The sequence below is a fragment of the Podarcis liolepis genome, assembly GCF_965112155.1.
Source record: "Podarcis liolepis genome assembly, chromosome: 6".
In the NCBI taxonomy this organism is placed as follows: domain Eukaryota; kingdom Metazoa; phylum Chordata; class Lepidosauria; order Squamata; family Lacertidae; genus Podarcis; species Podarcis liolepis.
The window spans coordinates 55,821,707-55,848,979 of record NC_139559.1 but is presented as its reverse complement, the minus strand read 5'-3'; the positions used below and the strand labels follow the sequence as shown (position 1 = coordinate 55,848,979).

The window sequence follows — 27,273 nt, the reverse complement described above, 5'->3', positions numbered from 1 at the left end:
CCCCCGCCGCCTTTATCTTGCATTGTTCAGTGATTTACTTTTCACAGGCTAATGTTCTCAGGATGCAGCCACTGTGCGTCCAACACACCCTTCCCCACTCTGTTCATTCACAAGTCTCCTGGGCCATTCTCTTCCTCCTGTCTGCCAGGGTTAGTAGATGAATGAGGAGAGTGAGCAAGAGAACCAGTGAAATATCTGAGTGAGAGGCATTATGACTGCATCCTTTTCTGGTGCCTTGGAGGATACATTTAGAGTCACCATCACCCAATGAAGACCTGGAAAGCATATTATCAACAAGTGGAACCTTCAACAAAGAGATGCGGCGATCTGATTCACACATCATATCAAACCGTAGTTAAAATAAACTATAGTTCAATGTGAATGAGCTTGCTGGTACACACTGCTCAAATGCCCGTTCTTCACTCTTCTTCCATCCCTGCTGCTTCCATGCCAGGAAGGAAACTAACTAGCTTGCTGTTCCATGTGTGGAAAAATATGAAGATTATTATACCTAAAGAATCCATGAGTGGTAAGCCAAGAACAAATCTTGGAGAGAAACAACCATGAGTGCAGGTATACTTAATGAGAAGCCAGAGTCTGACTTGTTTCCTCACCAGCATAGCTGGAACAGGGGAGCAGCATAATGTGGACTTTTGAAATGCATCCACTTTTGAGAAGCATGCACTAGCATGCTGCTCATTCAAATTGTTTATTTCATAGTTTTAACTAATGCTTAATATGTAATGTGAACTGGGCCAGTGTGGCCTTCTTCAGTTCAGATTTCTAGCCTACCAGTCATGCCTTCTTTCAGCATATACTCTGTCCTATTCTTTTTCCTCCACTTGATTTTCTGTCTATTAGCCCCCAATACTAAATCAGCATTCTGTGCCGATTGACACATACCAAGTCCTCTTTTACCTGTTTTGTGGTTTCTTCCTCAGGCTTGTGTTTTCCTAAAGATTTTTCATTTTGGGTGGAAACCATTGGGCTCTCTCCACACCTGATGATACTTCCCCTTTGTGTGTGGTGATGCCAGTTTGGCTATATAAAGATTCAGACTTGGAGAATGAATTCAATGGTGGTATAAGAAGGAAGTGTAACAAACCTCCTGCAGATTGATGCAGTGATCTGTTGTGTCTGGGATGGGGACTTTAGAAAGGAGAGAACTTTCTGTTATGGGGTAGAATAAAGCAGTGGGATGGACCTGTGGGGTGTAAGCAAGTTGCAACCTGTTCCCACATCCTGATGAACTGTATAGAATCTATTGCGTTGCATAGATATGTAAGTGTAATACCAGAACCATCTACAAACACCAATTTCCCATCTGTCTCTTTGTTATTAATAGTTTTTTAATACACCACAGGAAGTTTAGTTTGAAGGACCTCTGTGTTGAGCTCATGTGGGAAAGTTTTGTAATATGAGTAATAACCAGAATTGCTACACTGGATTTAATCTGATCCATTTGACTTTCGTCAAATGCAGCCTAATTGTTATAAATAAAGGCAAAAGTTTTCCCATATGGTGATACAGTTGTTGGGCTTTAGATTGCACTGAATTGTCTGCTGGCAATAGTTCCTTACCAAAGTTCTTTCTGTAACTGGTGGAATGTGTAGGTTATGTCATTCATCATGATAGTCTTTCGAAATATTGTATGTACCAATGAGCCTATGTCTATATATTTTTATGATGGAAGGATCTTAAAATTGTAGTAGCTGATCTCCTTTTTATTAACTTCAAGGATGGTCTCATTCCATGTTGCTATTGATAATTGTTACTTAATATAAACAGAGCACTTAAGAAATCACATGGTTTTGTGTTCCTATCGGACTAGTTCACTGACATGTGCATTCTTCCACCATGCCGCCCGGTAACTTACAAATGAGTTAATTGCAGTTAACTTTTCAAATTAAGACTGAAACATGCAATGTTCTTGCATAATACTCCACAGACTACTTGGATGCATTTACCATAATCTTAATTTAATTTAGATTAGCTCACAGTGTTGACCCATGCTTTTAATTGTTTTAATTACTATTGAAAAGAGGGATAAAAAGTACTTTCCAACACAGATATGAATGAAGTAACTATGCTTTTTAACACGGCAAAATATGTGGACAAGAGATTGGGCTAAATCTTACATGCTGCCATTCACTGGGAGTAGGGAGTTCCCTCCTTTCCTTTTATCCCACAACTTGGTGTCGAAGGAAACACTATTTCTAAACCATCTGCAGTGGCTAAGTTCAGTCGACTGCCTGCTGTTGTATTGTTCTAGTCTCTGTGTAATTCTCTAGTTTCTTTTATTTTACAATGACAAAAAATTGCAGTGTAGTTTCTTTTGAAAATCTGTGTTTGAGGGAGGTTTTTTATGACTGACAATCAACAGGCATGTCATTGCTTTGTTGTGTTTTACTAAAGAAGTCTATTAAGTAGCACAACTTTGATACACTAGTTATAAGAGTTTGCAGGTTACAGAGACACCTGTGGTGACCAAAGCGACAGAAGCTGCTTATTAGAAAGAGTCTGTACAGCTGTGTCCTATTAACTCCTTATGACACTTTTAGAAACACTTAATAAAGGGCTTGTTTAAGGCTTTATAGCTATTCTCAATGGATCTAGAACCTGATTGTGAAATACAATAAGATGCATAAGCTTACACTTTTGGGTTTTGCTATCAGTTTATGACAAAGGAATTATTGTATAGCAGTTTTCAAATGGCTATATATAAACAAACTATTTTTTATTTAATTTTATTTCATTAGAGCATTTAGAACCACCCTTCTTGTATAAATACACTCTGCTCAGGGTGTCTTACAGCCTATAAAGATTGCGATTTAATAAAATGAGCAAAAAAAACTTTTCAAAAGAGATGACACCAGCAGTTTTTAAAAAATCATTACAACATTGTCAACCTCATATAAGAAAAGCCTGCCAGAAAAAAAAGTCTTCAACAACCAGTGAAAAACAGTGACAGAGGGTGCCAGCCACATTTCATGAGGTAAGATATTGGGTGCAGCCACTGAGAGAGCCTTCTCTTTTCCCTCCCAGCCATGCTTCCATTCTAGGTGGAGCATAGGGAAGGTCAAAATACAATTAATACTTAATATATACATATAAGTTTAGGTTACTCTTAGGCTGCAGGGTTATTCATGCAGCATGGGGATAGTGAGGAATTGCTAACTAGAGACCATAGTGCTATCACATGAAAGTTGTGCAGGCTACTTTATAAATCTAACAGATGGGGTAATATTAAATTACTATCTTCCCAACACAATATATTAAAAATATAAAGTCCTGGCTATGATTGTTGATAGACTTTGTTATGTGTATCTACAAATACCTGTTAATAATATGGACTTGTCACTTTGGTGGTATGAGGACAGATTAAGGTTAGATATTTTATTGAAAATTAAAGCAAATGTCTTGGACTCTTAAGTGGGTGGAAAGACATTCATAGAAAAATTGTTCCTCCTGCCTGGAGGGTCAGACATGATTTTTGGTGGGTTCTTCCTGCTCCAGAAACCCCCATCATACCTTTTTCCATGTTGTTCAGGAGGAGCCCCTGATCCTCTGGAGAAGCTGGTGATAGCACTGGTGGCTGCTGGGATAGGGGAGGAAGGGACCTTTCCTTCTGTGAACTTCCTTCTGCTCACTTTTCTTAGAATCCAAGCTATTGTATGCATATTTCCACAAAGTATCGTCCAATTTGAACAGCGGACAATTGGATTGCCAAACCAGGTACATTACTACTGCAGTCTATTGGTTCGTTCTCTCTCCATTTCCTCACTCTGCAGCCTTTATTCAAAGCCGCTATTATCTGCAGAAGGAGTCAGACCTAAAATTGCATTTTACCTTCCTCTCATTATGATGGAGGATTGAAAGAGATTATGTGGGGCCAGGAAGTCCACAGTGGAGCACTGATGCTCAGCCTTACGTGATGGCCATATTATTGTTAGCATAATAATAAAGTTTATTATTCTGGCACCCAAAGTGGTTGACATAAACCATAAAAAACCAACAAAGCCACAATTAATTTATCAAGTTAAATAAAATGCAAGTTAAATAATAGCAGCTACTGAAGAATCATATCAATTTCTATGCACATGGTTATAACTCATCAGCAATTCAGGATCAAACTCATTGACCAAACACATGTCTGTTTGTTGTGTTTAGCCCCGAGCCCTTGAGTACAATATTTCAAATCCTCTTTTCCTTGGCCGGTGCTTGCTAGTCTTAATTTTAAAATGTTTCTTTCTCCTTTAGTGTCTCAGCTTAAAAAAGGGGTAATTGACATACACATTTCCTTATTTCCATGACCGAATAATTAGCCAAATTCACAGATCACACATCCTTTTTGCTAGTTCATCTGAATGAAAACCAGTAGGTTTACTGCTTTTGTATGCACTGGTCTCCGTGCACATGCAAGTGATGACAGATGCCCAAAGTCACATTGTGATTTAGTTGGAAGACATAAAAAATACAGCAGCCAGTTTAAGCATCACTCACTTGCCTTCAGTTCTGATGGATTCTCATGGAATGAAATAAAATTTAGCAAGAGGTAACTTGCAAAAGAATTGGATCTGTTGCTGTTTAGATAGCAGTCCATTCTTAGACTTTTGTCTAAGTTTGCCAAAAATTGCTTCTATTTTGTCTATAATAATTTAAACACAGTTCAATTTACTTACAACAACATAATTATCAAAGGTGCTTAAAGGTGCCCGGGTCAGGAGTCTAATTAATGTTTTAAGAAATAAAGATTTACTACCAGGCAAGTTTGTCATTTTGTCTGTGGCTTGTTTTGTAGAAGAAGCAGAGGAGAGAAGTTGAGGAGGGAACCCTCCTGTTTCTTGATTATATCCCACCCGCTCATTTTCTCCTTTTCTCCTTTGCTTTTGATTTTAGTGGTGGTCTTAACAGAATGTCAAGATCAATTTGAAGCATGGTTAAACTCAAGGTTTGCATTCTGCCAGCAGCAATTGTCCCTACAAACAATGCTGTGTGTTCTTGTAACTTCAGAAGCTTTTAGAAGGATCATGGCAAGGGCAGCATCTAATGACTTTATTAGTATAGGGTTTCAAAACAGCCTCAGTAATTGTTCACATCTCTTTGTCATGTAGTCATAATTACTGCATAACATTGTTCAGGGTTGCACTTGTGAATGGTTTCCTAATAGCAAGAAATGAAGAAAAAAGGGAAGGGATGAAAGGTGATTGTCTCTTCACACAGCCTGTATTCAGATAGCGCAAGAGCTGTTTGTAATGCTGAATATGTCTACTAAACAAGGAAAATCCATATTTAAACATATATACTCTTTGAGAGGATACCCTGTTAGGTGTTTTGAAATACGTATCAAAAGGACATTAAGGGCTCCACATCTAGAAAAGGAAAGTTGTGATTGATGACCTATAGGTTTATGAATGTTAAAGGTGCACAACTTTCCTCCTTTGATCTGGCTTCGTTTTTTGTTTAAATTACTCCAAATAACATTGCATGCCAGTCATACTCCCTAGGCTCATTTTATCAAATTAATACGCAGAATTCTTGTACCGCTGAAGGACAGGCTGTTCTGCTCTTGAAATGATTGTATGTGCAGAATCTTTAGTCAATGAATTAAACAAGAGTACATTCCAGAAACTGTTGTGATGTTACATCTTACTCCATGCCATTCAGTTGAGCATTGGCCTCAGTCCTGGGTTCCTACTCCATATCCCCTCAGTTGCAGGGGTCATCAGGAAAGGGGTGGCATTGGCTTACAACTCCTCAGTGTGAACTGTTGAAGCTGCTCCAGCCTTGGTGTACGTTGCAGTGCTTCTAAACCATTCACCATACCTGCTGGTATTCTACTCCTTGTGTTGATTCTGTATGTATAGGAGAGCATCATGCAATGCAGCAAGGAATCCCTGCTCTAAAATAGATCAGTTTAGGGTCAGTATTTAGATAAATGAAAAATCAAAATCTAGAATGGAAAAGTCCTAAAACTAGAGTCTTGAAAACTGATAAAAAGCTTTCCCTCACAAATAAATTCTTATTGGACAGTAAATATGTATTGATTTCTCATTTTTGTTCACAGTCCATATATTTTTCTTCAAATTTATATCCTGTTGTGGAGAAATCACTGTTTCCCTGCACTCAAATTTGCAGTATGTCATATCTGGAAAAATGCAATTCTTTCAACAGGTAGCAAGTTTGTAAGAAATTGTTGTGGATCACAAGTGGCGTTGCTGTCTGTCTAGTATGTTGTTGTTTGGATGCTAGAGGTATGCCCTGGGTGGTTTTCTGATGCAGTTAGTGATGACTGACAGAACTGTTTTAATTCTTATGCCGATTTGTTGGTGACCATGCATTCCTCTGCTGTACAATTTGAGTAAAGGAACTCTTTATTAGCTCCCCTCTTTGCTGTTCAGTAAAGTGTTTTGCCACTTTAATGGCCATTAATTTTAACCATTAATTTTAACAGCAACAACAACAACTTGATCTCTTTGTTGCATGAAGAAAACATACATGCATGAATAACCATTAGATTTATGTACACCACTCCCAGTCTGTTACAGAGAAGCAGGATATTGCATCCTTGCCTTTGAAAGAAACTTGCTAGGCTATGGTGCAAAGGCTCCAATGAAGATAAGTATAGTTGGATGGATTGTACAGAAGGCCCTTAGTTATGGGATTGAAATTAACGCAATACATTCTCTTAAGATCTAAGTATATGTTGTTTTAACTCAAAAGAAGCCTTTTATGTAGTATAGCATGTAGACTCCATCCCTGCATGAGGTTACCAAATTAATACCAATGTATTTTCAGATCAAGATAGAGACCAGGTTCTGGAAATATATAAAGTTGTATTTGCTTCATAAAAAATACGTTACAGCTGTAACCTTCTGGCATTTCATCTGCACCTTAATTAGCCCATACTAAATACATCATTAACAGTATAATCCTTTGCATACCTACTAAGTCCCACAAATTCAATAAAACTTACTTTAAGGGAAGCGTGTAAGATTGCAGCCTTAGTTGGTCCAGTGCTCCCCTGTGTTGAGAAACCTTAGGACTGTCATGGCATTATAAAGAGGGAAAATCCTGTTGTAGAACTGTGCATCATGACTTTTTTGATAACGATGTGGCCTAAACATCTTCAGTGTCAAGTCCTTTCATCGCTCAGACTTGTAGAGCAGAAGGTGCAAAAGAATAGGATCCTGTGGTGCTATTTGTAAAAGAGCTGTGATGCAGAAGAGTGGTTGGCTGATGCCGGCCTCTGAGGAAAAAAGAGTGAAGGCATTTGGGCACAATTCCATTTACACTTACAAAAGCCTACAGCTGCATCAGTAATATCTCAACGATTCTGTTATCAAAATCACAAAGACAGAATCTATGTGGGTGCCTGGCCTTTTTCTTATCAGGAGGACTCAGTAAGCAACAAGATTATTACACCTAGTTTTTTAAAGTATGGAGTCTTTGACAATCGGGCATTGCAGTAACCAGCACTGTATTTGCAGAGGGATCATAAGAATACCCTTTCTTGGATCATACTGTACAGTGTCATGCCCCCCTCATGCTTGAAGTGCTACCTGAATTTAAAATCCCACACAGAGCCACTGATCTTCAAGAGGTTATATAATCTGGTATTTCTCCTGGGCTAATATGAGGTAGCTGCTTCCACTCCCCAAAATATTTTCTCCAACCTCTTTTGCTGCCCCACACATAAGTGGAACATAACTGTATGCTAATAAATTTGCTGTGATGATTAACTCCTGAGTTTAAAATGTTTCAAACCTGTAGAGCTGTTCTTTTTTTATGCTTCCCTCTTTCCTTTCTCTCTCAACTTGTAACAAAGCTAATAGACGCCAGATAGCTGGGAGGAATAGATTGTTCTAGTCAGCAGGCCAGAGCCTCATCACAGTAACTCCTTGGGCATGGGCAAGGTTGGGGCGATTTTATCACTCAATAATGACCTTTGCCAGTCTTCTGCTTCCCCAGATGAATTATGAATAACTCACCCATGGTTACTGTTCTATTTGTGTAGATTTGCAAAATGGCACATTACAGAGAATTACCACACTCTTCATTTTACTTCTCAGGACCAATTTCCACCTGTTGTTGCCACTTCAAAACCCTTCCCTGCTATTAATGATGTGAGGAGGAACATTTAAATGCACAGTTTTGCATTCTAACTGCTTCATAGTTTTGTGATGCTAGTGTTAAAATACTCCACACTTGTAGACTGATAAAAAAAAGGTCATAGTCTGGTTGCTGAGCTCAGTGGAACCTTTTGTCATAGTCTGGTTGCTGAGCTCAGTGGAATGGGAGAGTCTCTGAGGTGTACATGCCTGGAGGCAGAGTTAGCATTCAAAGTCAGGTCCAGTCCTGGGGTCAAGCAAACAGCAATCCACATGACCAGACAGTCTAGGGGTCAGGGAATCCAGTGATCACTGGGTCCAGGGTCAAGACGAGCAGGGAGCAGCAATGTAGGGCCAAGAACTACTAGCATTGTTACCAGCAATTGATTCCTGCTGGAAACTGCTTAAGAAGGCTGAAGCCAGTTGGTTCTCACCAGTGCCTTCCCCTCTGAGTCCTTGAAGGCTGATCAACTGCAGGTGGAGTCACTCCACCTCCTCCCCTTTCAGGATGCTGTTCATCAGGTGAACCTGATTCCTGGCCCACGACACCTTTTTAAGGATAACACACACAATATGGATACACAAGTGGAAAAGTTTTCAGTGGCAATCATGGACAGTAAGTAATATGTAAATTAGTCATAGTGGCTTACAGCAGGATGGGACCTTTATGTTTCTTTAGCTTTGTATTATTTTAATGGCTAGTCCATCAAGCTCAACTGTATCTACTCTGAGAGTTACAGATGAAGAGGCACATAGCCTCAAACAATCTTAATATTTTCAAATAAACTTCCTAAACAGAAACAATTAGTTTAGTGTTGACTGGACTGATTGCAATAAAAGTGTCATTGCCTGCAGAAAGATGTAGCAAGAAATGGTGTGAGCCCAGTAAAAAATAGCAATTGTCTTTAAAGAAAGTTGGGGTTAAGTGGTTCACATGCAGACTGTACTAAGACAATCATGCATAGATACCCTGTTTAAATATTACATATCTCATCCTTCAGTTTTACATTTAAAATTTAAATATTAATACATAAAATGTTATTCTTAAATTAACATTTTAATGAGACTTGTGTTGACTTTGCAGAGTATAAAATTAATAATGTTAAATAATTACATGTCTTACGTGTTTAATATTCAACAAGTATTCTTTTTGCTTTGGAAAGACACTAAAGCATCTCTTCTATGAGGAAAGATACTTTTAAGCTTTATCTTAAAAAACACACACACCCAGAAGATAGGTCAGCATATATTGTCTCTTATCTTCAAGGGGCTGATTTGATTGACCTTAAATAATTCTAGAACTGACCTTCAGGTCATGGCTCATCAAATTGGTTTTACCAGATTGATGCTTAAGATTAATTTCTTTAGAATTTAAATTTGGTTGTGGTTATAAATCACTGGTCCAGTTTCTATATCATGGTAAACCATAGTTGATTGTTTACAGCCAATGTGGAGATTGCACCTGCTTCACTCCTTTCCTAGTGGGAACAGCAAACCACAATCCTTGGCTTAGTGTATTTTATTTATTTGTATGCCACTTTTCCTCCCAAAGGATCCCAGAGCAGCAAATATTACAACATTCAAACAAAACAACTTAAGATAAATTAAAAACATATTTAAAACATTTTAAAACCACTGAAAACTTTTAAAAACAGTCACATAGCTTCACAGTTACTAATTTCAAGGTTGCCATAGCCAGTAGCTCATAGCCATCATATGCTTGGGTAAACAGGAATGTCTTTAAATTTTGCATGAGTCAATAATGAAGGAGACAATAACACCTCACCAAGGAGGCTATTCTAAAAATGGGGAGCCACTACCAAAAAAGCCATGTCACGGGTCAACACCAACCAAGCAGAAGCCAGAGGTAGCACCAGCAACAAGGCCTCCAAATTGGGATTGTCGTTCATTTGATCCATACCCACCACAATTGGTAAGCCGAGAACAAATCTTGGCTTCATGTTGGATCAAAGTCAACTACAGTCCCTAGTTCAGATGTAACAGTAAGCCAGCAATTGTGGTTTGTTGCTCCTGTTTGCCATAGCGGAGAAGCAAAGCAGGAGTTTGGGTTACCATGGTGCGCAGACTGGGCCAGAACGCTATCAATTGAATGGCACAATTAGAGCAAAGTTATATCCAGTGCAGATTCCCCCCCCCCTTTGTCCTCTCTGTATCCTCAAGTTTGGAGCAGCTTGTCTTCTTGAGTAACTTTGCTTAAAGCGCAGCCCAAGGACATCTTCCATCTGACTGTCCTCTTCCAGGAGCATAGAGCTTGCACAGTGCAAACTACCCTGAAAGTCTCTGCAGCTGCCAAACACCACCCACTAGTAACATCACAACCCTCTAGTTTCCATTCAGTGGTGGCAGCCTGATGATGCATTCCAATGATGATGCCACCTGCACTTCCATTAGTTTGAAATATTTTTTTAAATTTTACCCTTAATAAACAAATGTGTTCCGTGGCTTCCATCTTAAGTTTATATATTCTACTGAAACGAGGCCAGCGGAGATTCAAAGTTGGGTCTAATTTGTTTTCAGACTTTTAGCAGCTCTCAATAGGAAGCCTAGTTTTGACTTCCATTATTTGTCATTCTAGGTTTCTGAAGTGTAGATGTTGAGATTTTTCCCGCTGATAGGAAAGCGAAGTGTCGTGATTCTGTTTTGGATTTTGATATCAAATGCTTCTCAGCCTGTGACATTTTAATGCCGCTTGTCTTTTCAAATAGATTTACCTTCTAATGCATGAGACAACAGGACTTTGCTCATCAGATAGTGCATACATTTCAAGATCAGTTGTTACCTAAAATATTATCATAAGGCATAAGAAAACACATGATTTAAGTTGCCTTTCATGAACATAATTAAGAATTAATAAGCCTGTACCAGTGGCTAGTCCTCAGAATTTCCACTGTTTTGCCTTTTGTGACCTGTGTTATTAAAAGTCCATTATTTTTACAGACTTTATTAAATTGGATCTTATTAAAGCATTCTATATTTGCATTTGGTCTTTCATAATTCATTATTATTATGACATTTACTTTTTACCATCAGATCTGAAAACATATCATAAGCTACCCTTTTCTCTTGAAAGAAATGCTAATTTCAAACAGTCCTCTAATGGAAGAGAAAAGCTTTATCAGTTTTTTCATTTATTCAGGATCGTGTTAAGAATACTAATGCCAGACTTCAGTATGCTAATGGATGAAGGCATTTTTTGGCCAAAAGCTTAGAATTATTGTTTTAAGACTGCACTAGTAAGTATGAAAGTGAAGAAGGCTAGTACTATATCCAGAAGCGTAACTCTTGAGTAAAAGTCATTGATTTTTATTGCTACTAATTGAACTTACAAATTTTATATTAAAATATTATCTCTAGGTATAAAGCAGTATATGTATTTCATAATTTCATAATTAAATAAGTCCCCAACTTTTATTCTGTTGGCATTTTTTTTTCTAGATTTGTATTTTACTCTGAAGCTCTTAAGTTTAGTTGCTGATACCTAGTAAAGGGTACAATACACAATACTTGCAGATTTGTATAGTCATGTGTATAGTCATTTGTATAGTCATGTGAAGTACAGCAAAAGTTAGGTTTGCTAGAGTTCTTTTGGGATGAGTTCAATTATCCATTCAATACAGTGTGACAGAGCCATGGTAATTTCAGAAGTGGTGTTTCTGTGAAGTGAGATGTCACAAATGATAGATTTCTGGTGCCATTCCATGTTGTTTTGAGCCCTAATGTTTTGGTGTGGTCATAGTTATCCACACAACTTCATGCAACAATACCAGCACACTGAACCATTCAGGATGGTACTGTATGTTGTGTCTTGATGACAAATTCAGCATCTAAAGATTCAACTAAAAGGCATCATTACATTACTTTGAGCCTTGTAGTTTATTCCGGTGCATATGTAGCAGTTGTAACTGAGATACCACTTACCTTGTATATGACCCAATCAATGGGGCTTACTTCCAAGTAAGTGTGAGTATATTACTGCAATCATAACTGCTTTCTCTATCTTTCCTGCTCTTGGTAAACAGGTGGAGCTTGGTGCTCAAAACATGGTTAAATGTTTTGTGTTTGAAAATTAGAAACAGCATGCAGAATTCTAAGTAGATCTCTTTTGTTCTGCCTGAGTAAGAGACTTATCTTAAGGAAACTGATTCTAGCACTTCTGAAATCCCAGGAAGTGGTACTTCAGTCAGTTTCATTCATTTTTAGAAATTTCAACGAAAGTCAGTGTTGAAATTCTGTTGGACTCTTGAAAGATTTGTTCAAAAATACTTCAGGAGATGCAGTGAAGCAGAGGTTACCCTCATATGGTGCCTTCTCTGTCGTCACACCCCAGGTGTGGAACTCTCTCCCTGTAGGGATTAACTTGTCCCTCTTATTGTCAGTTTTCCAAAGCCAATTGACCATGCATTTTTTCCTCTGAGTCTTTGAGGTTAAATATTACCTGGAACCCAACAGATATGTTGTTGCTACTGTATTGATAAAGTTTGTGATTGCAATTTGATGCAGTGTTTTTAGTGTCTTAATATGTATTGGAGGATATTTGAATTTTTGTTTGATTTTTTTGTTAAACTCCATGAAAGGCTTCTGATCCCAATCCCAGATGTCCTGCTTTGGCTTCCAAGCTACCAAAAGACAGGAGGTTTTTTTTGTCCCACCCTGTGGCGTAAGTCAGTTGTCTCACAACAGAGTGCGGGACCCAAAAATGGAAGGAAAACCTCCCTAGACCCCACTCATCATCACTTTTCTTCCTCCTTCCATTGCAGCACTTCCAGAAGCCTTTCAAGACAATTATTGTAGGTAATAGTAAAATGGTGTGATGTGTATGCATTCTAAGTGCTTGCTCTAAATGTTCTAAGTGCTGTTAACAGCCATATGATTAGTGTTAATGGTCTGAAAGTTGAGAATTCCACCAGACATGAATGTGTGACAGAAGTCCATGCTTGCCTTGGCAGTGAATGAAATGAGAATGTATTGTAGACATGCTTCCCCAGATGTTAAAGCATATGGAGATATATTATTGGAGTAGAATTTATTCCTATCATTTAGCACTCTCTCACCTCCCCCATTTTTCTCTTATTTGTTCTTTATTTTAGCAATGCCTTTGGAGCAGATAGACCCCATATTTATTAACCTGTTAACCACTTTAATTGTGAATGCCAAGGCACACTGCCCCTGCTAAAAAGTTTGTTTTATCTGGCCTTGGGATTGCTGCAACAGGATAACCAAAATTCTCATTCCTCTTTGCATATTTGAGAGCCCCCAATTGTTTTATATATTTGTGATAACAGAAAAATAAACTACAGATTTCATCATCAGGAGGCCTGTTAAAATATACTACAACCTTTGAGTTTGTTGTACTACAGAGCATCTGGTTCTACATCACATTGCAGGGTAGAACATGCTATTTAAACCTCGAAATGTCTTGGGCTGGCCTTGGTCTTTCTTTGGATTGTGACTAATTCCATTCTCTTCTGTTCAGGGAAAAAATAGTTTGCATTGGTGCATTCATTATTTTAAAATGTGGTATTCATTTTCTTCAGTATGAGAACCAACTTGCTGCAGGATGGAATTTGATAGCTCTGAATATGATAAATGGGAATGTTGACTTTGATAAATATTGATAAATGGGAATATTGACAGGATAAATGGGAATATTGACAATGATATGGTTACAAAGTGAACAAGCAGGACTTTTGAAACTTGCTAATTTAGTCAAAATCTAATAATCTTTCTTTTCTTTAATAAAGTGGACATTGCTTTACAAAATTTTCATCCCCCTTTAAATGTTTCTGTTTTCCAGGTTTCTAACGATGTGCACGAGACACTTTGGTAGCGTTGTAGCTCAAACTATTCGAACTCAGAAAACAGATCAGTTTCCACTTTTCCTGATTATTATGGGGAAACGATCATCGAATGAGGTGCTGAATGTAATACAAGGTACCGTTTTTTGGTTCTATTGGGCATATGTTCCTTCTTGAAACTTCCAGGTTAATTTGCCGTCGGTCCTCTCTAGAATATAGTTTATCTTCTTTAGTTCAGAAAGTACCTCTTAGTGAAATGTAAAGTGCAGTGCATTTATACCATACTCTTTTGCATTTACTACAGCCAAAACTGATTTTCTTACTCTTTGCATCTCGAATAATGAAGAGGAGTATAGTGTAAATAGTGACAAATGGCTTTTATTTTTCATGCTTACCAGCAAGTATACAAAAAAATGAAAACAGCTGACAGACTGTGAATGATAAGTTTTCTGTAGCTAGAGCTTTAGAAACAGGAATTCAAGTTCGTTGTTGGAATAGATCTCCTTTCAGATTTCCAGCATTGAGGCTGATTTAAGTAAACATGCATAGGATTTTACTACAAAAGTACTCTCCAGTAAGTGTTCTTAGGATTAGAGCATTCTTGTGCATATCCACTCAGATATAAGCTCCCTTGTCTTCAATGGAATTTCTGTCCAGGTAAGTCTACATATAGGGTCTCAGTCTTAGAGACTTTGGGCAAGCTATCATGTCCCATATTAGCTTGCCCTATAGCATTATTGTGAAAATTAAATGGGATGAAGAGATGTTATAACCAGGCCAGAGCCCTTTATGTTTTGAGTCATTGAATTCAGGAATCTTGCAACATTCTTAATTTGGAACTCTTAAAAATATTGAAATGTTGTTGATTTCAAGTTGAGATTTCCATAACTGAAGGAGTCTGCCTGCATGCATTTGAAAGCAAAACAAGGGTCCAAATCTAACCAAAGCTATAGCAGTCTGATGTTTTATCATATAAAAAGTCCCTCTCTGTACTCTTAGCATTGCTTTTCCAAGTTTAAATTTAGTATGTATGTTGTCTAAGACATCCTGATTTCTGAAAGGTCGACATTTGAAATTCAAAATTTCACAATGCCAAATGCAGCCAGTATGCAGCCAGTATTGCTGTGGAGAGCAAGCAAAATCTCACTTGGAAAATAATGGAAAGAAGTGAAGCTACCATCTTCTTGCACGTCAGCTCACCTTGCATTGGAGAATAGAGAATTGCTATTGCCACCCAGGAATGAAAACCTGACAGGTCCATAGAATGGATTTTAACAATATTTGGACTAATGTGAAAGGAAGGGTAGGATTTCAAGGGACAACAGGATATATATACTGCTATTTGAGATGCAATATAAAATTCTGGAAGAATTTGGATATAATTGAAACTACTCTGTGGAAAGTGTTTTGAGCTAATGCCCTCAAATTCTTCTTTGAAGCTACCCCAAATTTTACATATCAGTTTGACAATATTTTTTAAAAGATGCTTCTTTCAGCTACCTGAAAGAAATAAAAAAAAAAGCCCCCTCTCTCTCTGTTTAGTGATCCTATTTTCACCTATAGGGAAATATAACAGAAAGCATCATCAATCAATTCAGAATAAATACTTTCGTCTATGCTTGTGCTTACATTATATTGGAAAAATTAGAAACTTGTGGGGGGCAGCCCACTGATAAACAGAAAATATTCTAAGAATCTCATCTCATATTCTTATTATGACTTATAAAAACCCCTGCTAGGTATTCCTTTTGGATTAATTCTAGAATGACTTTCTGGTTTTTTAATAACTTTAATAATATGAAGTTCAGCTATCTTTCTTTGTTGCTAGGTAACACAACAGTGGATGAGCTAATGATGAGGCTGATGGCTGCAATGGAGATCTTCGGTGCTCAGCAGCAGGAAGACATAAAAGATGAGGTGAGAGCTGGACATCACTCCAGACATCTGGTGAATTTCGAGTAAAGGCCTTTCCAGACAATTAAAAAATATTGGATTCTATTCATAGCACTAGATCTGTTTGGTCCCCAATTCAGCACCAATTGCACATTGTACGACCGGATGCTAAGGAAAACAAGGTTCCTGTGGCTGTAATAGTTGGGGAAAGAGGAAGTTTTTGCAGGTTTTTACTGCACAAGTAAGAGAAGTTCCACCTAATGAGCTCTCTTGTACAACTGGACACGGCTGCTGTCCTTTTCATCAAGTCACACTAATACCAGGATGCGCTAACACAGGTGTGGGAAACCTTTGGCCCTCCAGATGTTGCTGAACTAAAGCCCCCATCATCCATGGTCATTGGCCATGCTTGATAGAGCTGATGGAAGTTGCAGTTCAGCAACATTTGAAGGGCCAAATGTTCTCCACCCCTGCATGTAACGGACAGAGTCCGTCGGCCGTCACGTGTAAGAAGTCAGAGCAGAAGTGAGCGTCAGTGTTAAAAATGAATATATAGCTTTTAAATAAGTAAAATAAAAAGCTAAGGTTCATTATATGACACGATATGTTACAGAGGGAAGGGAGCTTTGACAGGTGTTTGCTTTATTTTAAATGGGAAAGATGAACAGGGATAGATGAACATTTGATACTGAAATGCTACAACAATGAACTGGTAAGATAGAACTGATAGAACACAAAATAAAAATGTAATGGATTGGAGAGATGGGAGGAACCTAGTATCATAGTCCAATAGACACCTGTGACTCTTAGAAATTTCATTGAATTTGCAAAAGCAATCTAATGGCTAAATATTGTCTTTGAGTACTGGGGGAAATTATCTCTTGAGGAAATCATCTGAATGTGGAGAAAAGATTATTGCACCTGGAAAGGCACAAGTATTGAACGGCAAATTTAAAAACTGTTATTTACTGTTCATACTGGTTTTTGTAATGTTGATTAAAAAAGAAAGTGTGTCACTGGTTAGCTAAAAATTAAGATGGAAATTGTAAATAATAAGGTTGGTAGCCTGAAACATATAACATCACAGTAATGTAATAGAAATAATGGAAAAGTTATAGAACAAAATATTTTGGTTGTAGCAGAAGTCCATCTCATGTTTTTAATCGACCTTTCACATGTTCAAAGCAGCTTATTATATGGGGAGAGTATTCTCATAATTTCTTTCTTACTAGTAATTTGGCTTCACTATACTAAAAACTTTCCACTTCTTTCATTCCTTACCATCATGATTAAAAAATAGGAAAACAATCATACTTTAGTACTCTAGCAAAGGTACCTTTCAATATATAATAATAAAATTATACATTACCGTACAGGTCTCTTTCATTCAAACTAAATGAGCAAGTGGAAGTACAAAGTTTTCCAGAACTGTCAGTGTTTCAGTTTTACAAAAAAAAAGTAGACACAAGACAGGTATACAGTAATGAGACATTTATCTGTTACTCTGTAAATTGGGAGTGACATTTGCGAGTAATGAAGTACTTAGTTAGGAATTTGTAATAATAGGTGTGTTGCCATTCAAGATTATTGTTATCCTGGTTGTAGAGACATTGATTGACAATAATGCACTAAATACATTTTTCAGCCATTTAAGTCTTGTTTCTCATTAGTACAAGATTTACTGATTATTTTATGTAATAATATGAATGTATGTCATCTGCATTTCTATCTACCATATCCATTTCCTCTCTCTACTCTAATTCCTTTCTATTCTTGATAGAATTCTTAGTTATGAGGATTGCATAAATTTATGAAATTTATTGCATAATATTGTTGAATCTTCATTGCATTATAACAGAAGGTAACCATGAGATGATATATTATAAAATAAGCTTTCATGGAAGCATTTCAGGTCTCAAATGATTGGGCTGTTTAGTATGCAAAAGAGGGCCGAGGTACCCTTGCACTCCCAGAAGGGCTTCTGAGCCAACAGATGCCTCCATTAATGGAAGAATGGAGGAGGAGCTGCAGCCCTACAGTGCCCCCTGTAAATTGGCTTCAGAGTTTAGAGACCTTCCAGCCCAGAGTGAAAGGTAGTGCAGGGAGCTTTCGGAGGAAGGGCGAATTTGCAATAATTGTCTCTCTCATCATCACTTAGCAGAGGTGCCCCTTGAATGAAAAGCTTTTCTGTGATCACAAGGGAAACATCTAGATTCCACTCTATGTTGTTGTGCAGATTTTAAAATCATAGTTGTCTTGTTTTTAAGTTGCTGCCTAATTGTACCTGCCTAATGGATGGCTTGTGAAGATATATATGGCCTATTCCATTGCCCCATTCTTTGTTACCTTCAGGTTGTTAGGGATGACTAGGGGTGCCATTTCAAACACTGGTTTTATTCTAACAGGCTCTGATTTTCTCTCAATAAGGTCTATTTTCTATGTTAAGGATGGTGCTCGCAAACTCACGTTGTAGGCAGTGGGACTCTGGTGCTATAGCCTCTCTCTGGAGTATTTCTGAGAGTAATCAGTCTCCTTCCCTGACCTGCAGTTAGTGAGAACAGGTAGAGTAGCACTAGCACTGCCACTGTCTGTGCAATAGGAGTGCTAGTTATTTACTGATTGGGGCAGGGGTGGGGAGACTGCAGTGTGCCATGTGCTGCTGATTGGGCAGCTCAAATTGGATTGGCTGAGATATCATTATAGCCTTGTTCCCTTTCCTTTCAGCTACCAAGATAGCGCTGTGCACATGTCAAGCCAAATGCAGTCTTCAGCTGTGGTTTCCAGCTGCTTGTCAGCAGCAGCACCGGCACAATGGTCTTACAGTCCCAGGCAGGCAATATAAACAGGCAGATTATTGAGTCTTTGGTCAACCACCAAACATGGCCGATATAGGCTGTGTTGGTTTATTGACTCACATGTTGGTTTCAAACACCAGGAAGCATAAGATGGCTTCTCACTTTCAGAGAAGTAGCAAAAAATAATTGTGCCAGTAATTCATGCTTCCAGTATTGTGTTTCTGCATCTCGCTTGTGGGTTTTTTTTTCCAGGGGAGAACATGCATGCACCTTTCTCCCTTTTCACATATCCTGGAAGTACCAAAAAACAGAAGTGGAATGGTTTTCTTTGGAAAGGCAAAATAGTTAACAACTTAACATAAACATAGTGTCTGCAATTCATTTCAAACCTATAAGAACATTTGAGGAATAAAACCAGCTTTATTCCTCAGTGTCTTTAAGAGAAATGCAATTCACTAGCTAAAATAATGTGCTAAACAGGTAGTGAAGTAATCCATATATTATGTACTTAGCAAGAGGCGTTGGCATGTGAAAAAAATATTGTTTTTTCGTGGTTTGCTAGCTAACATGTAACTCTTTTTTATAAGCCTTGTTCCCGACAACTTCTGTTTAAACAGCAACTCCTTTTTCTAGTGAAGATCTTAATGCATTTACATGAACATTCTTTCAAAATGTGACAATAGCAAGCAGGATACAGATTCCGGTTTCTGTTACTGTTTTCCTAGTAACAATTGTAAGCCATCATAAACCACAAAAAGATAAACAGAAAGTTCTTCCGAGGTTTTTGGCTGTTATTTTTTTCTAAGTCAACATGTATATTTTTTTTGTACATGGAGGCACAAAAGAATGGTTCTGTATGTTCAAAGAATATATATTCCAGCTAGGGTGGGGGGAATCGACAATGACCCAGTATGAAAATTTGGAACGTTACCCTTTTCATATATTTATATGCTTAGAAGTCTTCAAATCATGAATAACCATGTGACACACTTTTGCATAGCATTTAACACAGTATCCTTTGCTAGGTGTCATAATGTGGAGCTGGGTTTTTCGGTTAATTGTAGATAGAGGATAGAACTCTTCTAGTATCACTGAGGCTAACTGAAGAAGAAGAAAAGTAAGACAAAACTGAGACACTGCACAGTTTTAGCAAACATGTAGATAGAGGCCTAAAATTCAGGTAACTTAAGTACTTTAGGGAGTGGTGGGTATTTTTCAATCCCACAAGAGTGGCTTCCCATAATTTCTGAGTAAGGTAACAGAGCAAGCACCACTTCCAGTGCCCTGCCAGCTCACTCCAGCCTGAGTGGGAAGTAGGGGTGGGGATTCTACCTTTCTTGGTGGGGCTGCTTTCCTTCATTTACTCCCTTGCCATTGTGTTCAGTGAGAAGCAATTAGCTATGCCGGCTCTCGGAACAGTGTAGTTGAGGGCTTCTTATGGGCACGTTGGGAATTCAAGAGATCTTGAGGTCTTACAGATCCTTAGCTGCCCTTGTTTCACTACCTCCACCAGCAAAACACAACCAGTGGGACATCTGCACTGACAGACCTTTCTGTGGGTGTACCAGGGATCTTCTAGCAGCATGTGTGCCATCATACCAGTGGGCTTTCCTTCTCTGATGGAATGGGACTCTGAATCCAGAGGTCCACAACTGGTCTCCTACTGGCTTTAGGATTACACCCTAAATGCCTGTGGACTAAATTGTAGTATATTACCATAATGAATTGGCAATGTTATCCTGAGCAGTAGCAGCTTTGGAAAAAAGTGAGACAGAGAAAGTGGCTGTTTCTATCCAGAGGAAGTCCAATTTTAATTGAGAAATATAATTTCCTTCAGTCTCATATTGTTACTGGAGACCTAGCTGGGAGCTCCAAGAGAAATGGCAGTAATTTATTAAGCCTTTTGTGTTTGAGGAGTGTACAGTGTTAAAAAGACATGTCCACAGTTTCATTGTTTACATTTGGCTTTTAACTTGTCTGTTGAGTGATGATTCTAGCATTGCATGATAGGCAAGAATAGAGCCTGAATTTGTCACATATGAAACTAATGAGAAGAGATTTGTGATTAAATAATGGTATTACAATTCAACACACCTGTTTTGAGCCTCCTCCTTATGCATTTTTTCCTCTCTTGCCTGAGGAGGAGACTTCTCAATGGATTACAGTAACACTTTTTGACAAGCTTATATAGGGTGGAGTTCCTATGTACTGACAGAACCCATTTGATGATACCTCGATAATGCATTCTTTTTATTTCTGCTGTCAAAATTTATTACTGTAAAAGCATTGACTGTTACACAGCTGGTCTGACTTGTCCACATTTTTAAGTTAAGTAACAGTAGGCCTAACATAATGTTTATTTTTCTTGTTATGCAACATTTAACCCTCGTTGCTTTAGGATAAGATTCATGGTAGATATATATTGTTCTACAATTGCTTGAAAAAACTTCCTTTATTTGCAAATCCCACTTGAAAATGTCTATTCACTTTGACTTCCCATCAGCTGGTTTTTCAATCTTCTTCCTGAAAAACATAGTGTGTGTTTCTTTTATTTAAAAAAACCACCTGTAGAAATAAGAGTAACACTGATAAAGGCATGGAGAACTATTCAGGTTCATGGAGAGGAAAAACTTTTTAATGTTTTTATGTTTATTTATCTGGAAATAGGTGGACTGTCAGCTAAGCTTTCAGATTGTGTGATCAGCCATCAGCCCAAATTCCTTTCCTGTGAACTTAAATTGAGTAGCTTTATTGTTAAAGGCACAGGAACAGAGAGCAAGCATTTAACAGTGGCCTGGGATACAAAAATTAAGAAATTGAAAGTTTATAGTGTCACTTTATGTACAAGTCACAAAAGTGTTGTTTCACAGATTTTTGCATGCCACCCTGATGTTAAGGCATAGAATCAAGACCATTAACAACAACAACAACAAAAAGGCAAACTGCACAAAAAGTACCTCAAATTAGCTTATTGAAGCAAGTCAGCCATTTGGGGACAAAGCAAATTGTGATGGGTTTTTAAGAAATATTTCCAAAAAGTAATAGCAAGCAGGGCTTTTTTTTTTTAGCTGGAACTCGCTGGAACTCAGTTCCAGCACCTCTCAGGTGGGAACCATTGCCATTATAAGAGAATGAGATGTGAGAACAGCATTATAAGAAGTGTGCATGCACACGTAAGCTCTGAAGAAGTGTGCATGCACACGAAAGCTCATACCAAGAACTAACTTAGTTGGTCTTTAAGGTGCTACTGGAAGGATTTTTTTTATTTTAGCATTATAAGAGAATGTGAGAACAGCAGTAAAAGTTAGGCTTTATTTGGGCAGCTTTTATATCATTTATAAAACAACAACCCACACACTCTGTATATATATCCATAGATTTTCCTGTGTTAAGCTATAAAATGTACAAGTCTGTCATCTTTGGAGGATCAGGTTAATGTTTTCTATTATGTTGTTTTGTTTAGACAAGCTGGGTGTTTTTTCTTTCACACTCCCATGATTAGCTGCAGGCAGTAATAGTTTTAACTTCAGGTGTGGCTCAATAAAATGTTTGAAATAGATTCTCATCCTTTGCAAACAGAGAATATGTAGGGTGGGTTCTTTGGTTTCTAGTGCCTTATGTGAACACATAGATTGTTGAATTTCAGGGTATAATGGGCTGTGTGTTGCTCTGAGATAACTTAGCATTTAATTGGGTCAGATATTAATTGAGACTCAAACTCCTCCTTGAGGATGCAGAAAGACAAGCTAGAAAGATAGTGTAGAATTTGAGTTTCTAAAACTTAGATTTTGTTTCCTTTTCACAAGAAAGATATTTCCCAAGTTGAGAAGCAATTTAAATCTGACCATTTAGTTCAATAGGACATAGTTGTGACTATCCTTGCTGGATAATGAACAAGTACTTGATGGAACTTTACTCAGTCCTGACTTTTTTCAGCATTTTAGTGAAGATGAGGAGAAAATGCCCCACCCAAAGATTGAATTAATCTTGGGAGAGTAAAACTTCAGAACTTTCAGGTGGGAGTAGCCTTATGTTTGAAGATGATGCTGATTATATAATTAAGATTTTATTAGAATTCTTGCTGACTCTTCACCATGAGCTCCCAGGTTGGGTCACAACAATTTACAGTCACTGTATTAAAAGAAGTGTGCATGCACACGAAAGCTCATACCAAGAACTAACTTAGTTGGTCTTAAAGGTGCTACTGGAAGGAATTTTTTTATTTTGACTATGGCAGACCAACACGGCTACCTATCTGTAACTGTATTAAAATAAGTTAAAGCAGATTTACAATCAAGAGTGCGTCCTAAGATGAAGATGGTTGCTGTTTTTTTTTAATGGGGGGGGGGGGAGAAATATTTGACACTGCTTCAAGCAGCAGCCATCCTAGGCATTCCCACAGAGTCAGAATGCTTCATGGGAATTATGCTTATCTGTGCAGGGAATTCAGTGGGAGTGGAAAGATGGTGTACAATGATAGTGATTTGAGAGGGAGGAATTTCAGCCTGGCCTCAACATGGACTGATCAAGAAAATATTTTAAAATAAAATATGAAGGTTTATGAAATCAAAAAGGGGAAGTTAACTGCAGCTTAGCAGCAGACTGTTTCTTTCCATGGAGTAATCTTGCTGTCACTTTAATTTATTTCTAAAAAGATTTCATACTGATTCCATCAAAGCTGCCAATTAAATGTTGCCATATTGTCACACTGACACAAGATCAATTGTCCAACATCTTGAGGGGGGGCAGGGGGGGTCCTACCCCTACAGCATTTCTGAATAACAGCTAAGCAATGAGAAATTTCAATATTCATAATGTATATCCAATGGCTAAGCAGTGGAATGCAGAATAATCATGGCATAATCTGTTCTCACAGATTAAAAGCTCTGTTTTTCATTTTGCTTTATGGATTCATTACTGTTGTGTTTCAAAGACGGCTTGCTTTGGGTCACATTTGAGGCTTATGCACTAGATAGATCTATATATTCCAAAGGCGTATCTTAATAGGTATGTTGATACAGAACTGTGATCCTCAGGCCTTTTAAATAAGGGGACCTATTGCTGTCATTTTCTCTTTGTGGGTATCATTCTACTTCTCCCATCCATAAGCCTCTCCTCTCAACCTCTTGCTCCTTGTCCTTAAAATTCATTGCAAAAAGAGTCACAGAATGAGTGAAAGTGTTTGAAAGGTCAGAAATCAGTGCTCAGTTGTCTGTGAGTTGCACATTATCTGCTGCAGAATCATTGTCCCCCTCATTCCAGATATTGGGGGTGAACTGTAAAGAATACATGGTTATTGTTAGCTAAACTATGAGGCTGAGAAAAACATAAAGTTTGGAAAAGATGCATGGTATATGTTATAATTTTTGCATGCATGCACTACAAATTTTGTATCTCCCATCTAGCCAGGCATTGAGGTACAATTATGTTCACCTGTACTTAATGAATAATAATAAGACGCCCTATGACTATGTTATCAGCAATATATTATAATTAATTAACATACTGACTGAGGCCTCAATTCGGAACATATTTACCCTGGATTAAGTCCCACAGAAAACAATGAGACTTACTTTAGACTAGACTTGAATAAAGTTGCACTACAATCTTGTACCAGGCTTCTGTTGCTGGAAGTAACCCTGGGGAGAGTATGCTTACAGGATGCTCCCACCACCCCAAGGTAACTTCCACTGTTTCCTCTTTCCCAACTAGTCAGTTATATCTGCTGAAAATCTGTTGCAGAAGGTTGGGAGGCTCACAGGAGCAATTTGAGAGAAGATGCAAAGGAAAGGAAAACTTCATCCCACCTTCTGCTGGTACTCCATTAGATCATGGTCCTGTCCATGGACTGAAGGAGCTGTATGATTCATGGATGTCTTGTTAGGATGCTAACCAACCCAACCCAACATTATGTGCCACTTTTCCACACAAGTGTTCTCAAAGCAGTTTACTTAAAAAGCTAAAGCTTACAAGGAGCACTACAAAGCAATTTAAGAGCTTTTTGCCTACCGCCACCTCCTGCTGAAAAACGGTTCACGTTTTTACTTGTAATAATGTCCGGGATATGGACTGCTGTCTTGAGTAAAGCCCAGTAGAACTAACACATTGCTTGAGTTATATTATAGTATCTTGGAGTTTTACTCATAGATTTTATTACAATTGTTTGTTAGGTTTGTCATTCTCCACCCCACACACTGATTGTGTAAGCTGCTGTGTGTCACTGTTATATAGCAGGAAGGGTGAGGTAAATTGGCTTCCTTCTATCATCTAGTTACTGTTCTAGACAAATTTTGTATCTCCCATCTAGCCAGGCATTGAGGTACAATTATGTTCACCTGTACTTAATGAATAATAATTATCTAAGTTATAGAGGAAGGCAACTCTTATGAGCTTGTTTGCCCCTTATGCTTTTTGAATCTGGGCAAGATTCAACTTCTGGCATTCACATTTTCTCAACAACCGTAAGTGAGCAATATTGCTGGTTGGCTGTCAAGGGAGTGAAATGTCATTTGCTTTCCAGTGACCTGTAAAGCACTTAGCAAGCATGTCTTGAAAAAGCTCCATGTAATTACTTGGAGTAGAACATTTAATGAAACTTACATTTTAAAGGCAACTTTTAATTTTTATCTGCATTCTGAAATTTGACTGTAGATGTTTTTGCTTTGCTATCAGTGTCAAAGAAGAAAACATATAACTGGTATTAAAACTGAGGAGGATAGCTTATATTTACACAAACACTTAGTTTATGAATACAGGTTATTAATAAGAATAGCCTCAATTTAAAGAGTAGAATCACAGAATTGTAGAGTTGGAAGGGACCCCAAGGGTCATCAAGTCCAAACCCTGCAATGCAGGAATCTCAACTAAAGCATTCATAACAGATGACCATCCAACCTATGCTTAAAAACCTGCAAGGAAGGAGATTCCACCACCAAGAACTGCCACTCTAGGCAGTTTTTTCGACTGTCAAACAGCTCCTCCCCTCAGAAAGTTCTTCTTGATGTTTAGTTGGAATCTCCTTTCTTGTAACTTGAATCTGCTGGATCGAGTCCTACTCTCTGGGGCAAGAGAAAACAAGCTTGCTGCATCTTCCATGTGACAGCCCTTGATATATTTGAAGATGGCTATCTCAGTCTCCTCTTTTCCAGGCTAAACATACCAAGCTCCTTCAGCAGTTCCTCATAAGGCTTGATTTCCAGATCCTTGATCATCTTTGAGTAGGACCATCACTCAATGACATTTCTTGTATATGTAGAGTCCCAAGTTTAGTCCTTGACATTTCTTGTTAAAATGACTTTGTGGAACTGCTTCCTGCCTGAATAGACAGTAATGAGTTAGAATGGTCTTGTACAAGGCACTTGCCACGTTATATCTTAAGTTTTAAATGCTTTTCCAAAATGAGAAAATGTTTTTTACTGATGCTCTACTTTCATAGGTACATTAGACAAGTTTACAAAATTAAAATAAAGCACTGAACCAACAAGGGCAAGCAATAAAACAACAGGAAGTAAGGTCCAATTAATTTTTTTAAAAAATGCTTATCTTTTTAAAGGCTAGCAGGGAAGAGGTTGTATGAACTTCATTTGGAAGTGAGTTCCAAAGCACCATGCTGTAATGGAAAAGGCCCTGCTCTTAAGGAGTAGATGAAATCCAAAACATGGCATAATCATCTGGCTTTTAAATGGCAGTAAGAACTTTTTCTCTGTTACAAAGGTTGGTTTGTGCTCATGTTGGTAAGCACTCGCTCAGTGCTGTTGCACATCTGACCAAGTTGGTAGCAAGAGTAAAGAAATTTGCTCATACACCTTGTTGTGAAGAGAGGCTGCTGCTGTGCAGAGTTCATATGATGCTTCATTTAAGCTGTCAAAAGCTGGGTTTTAAGTCCCATAAATAAATAAAACGAAGATCTAACTCGGCAGGTTGTAAGAGGAACTCTCACAGATGAGGAAGAAGGGGAGGAGGGCAGATGCATAGTTTTCTCAGTAAAGGTGGGTCTACTCTGGCATTGCAAAGGCACAACATAATTGCAGGGGGAAGCACTGCAAGAGAGACATGTCCTTTGCTGATGCTCCAAGGGGCCAAGAAACCTTGGGAGCAGGGCTGTTGCTGGCGGTATGCAAATATTTATTTTTGCAAGTATGAAAGGGTATCATAATATTCTCTGTAATCTCACACTGATGAAGTCCTGTACTGCGGATTGCTTACTTTGCAATGCAACATTAATCTTAATTAAAACATAGTATTTTTTTAAAAAAAACTATGCAAATATTTTACATAGTTAAATCTCTTACTTAGATAAACAATTTTCCATTGTCTAACCATGAACTTGATTTAGAAGGTACATCTGCTTAGGAAACTGTTCCCTTTGAAATGGAGGTTTAGCTGTGCCATTTCACACCTTTGTCCCAGAGAGGCAGTCATGCATAATGTATTGTTACATTCCTGACATCCCTTGCATATCCCGTTTAAATAATGCCAAGAAGAAGAAGAACTAAACCTAAGGGAAATGCCTGAAACTGTCTGTCTGGAAAAATACAGTGTTATACTGGTTTGCCAGCTGAGAACAGGAATAGCCTTGCCACAAGGAACCATGCTCTGGTAACTTTTGATTTGGTTTACTCTAATGCAGTGGTGGCTAACCTGTGGCCTTCCAGGCGT

The 27,273-nt window shown here is 38.0% G+C and overlaps 1 protein-coding gene and 1 long non-coding RNA gene across 3 annotated transcripts in view; one reads left to right on the top strand and one right to left on the bottom strand.

Moving 5' to 3' along the window:
* FAF1 (Fas associated factor 1) overlaps nt 1–27,273 on the top strand; it is a 164,987-nt gene that overhangs the window by 110,835 nt on the left and 26,879 nt on the right. The window contains exons 14-15 of the mRNA XM_083509595.1: nt 13,927–14,063; nt 15,756–15,844. Of these exons, the coding sequence (XP_083365721.1) occupies nt 13,927–14,063; nt 15,756–15,844 (226 nt within the window). The remainder of the gene's footprint in view (nt 1–13,926; nt 14,064–15,755; nt 15,845–27,273) is intronic.
* Nucleotides 24,548–27,273, bottom strand: part of LOC310709722 — a 64,185-nt gene continuing 61,459 nt past the window's right edge. For both annotated transcript variants that reach the window (XR_014527634.1, XR_014527635.1), the window contains one exon: nt 24,548–25,930. This is a non-coding gene — a long non-coding RNA (uncharacterized lncRNA). The remainder of the gene's footprint in view (nt 25,931–27,273) is intronic.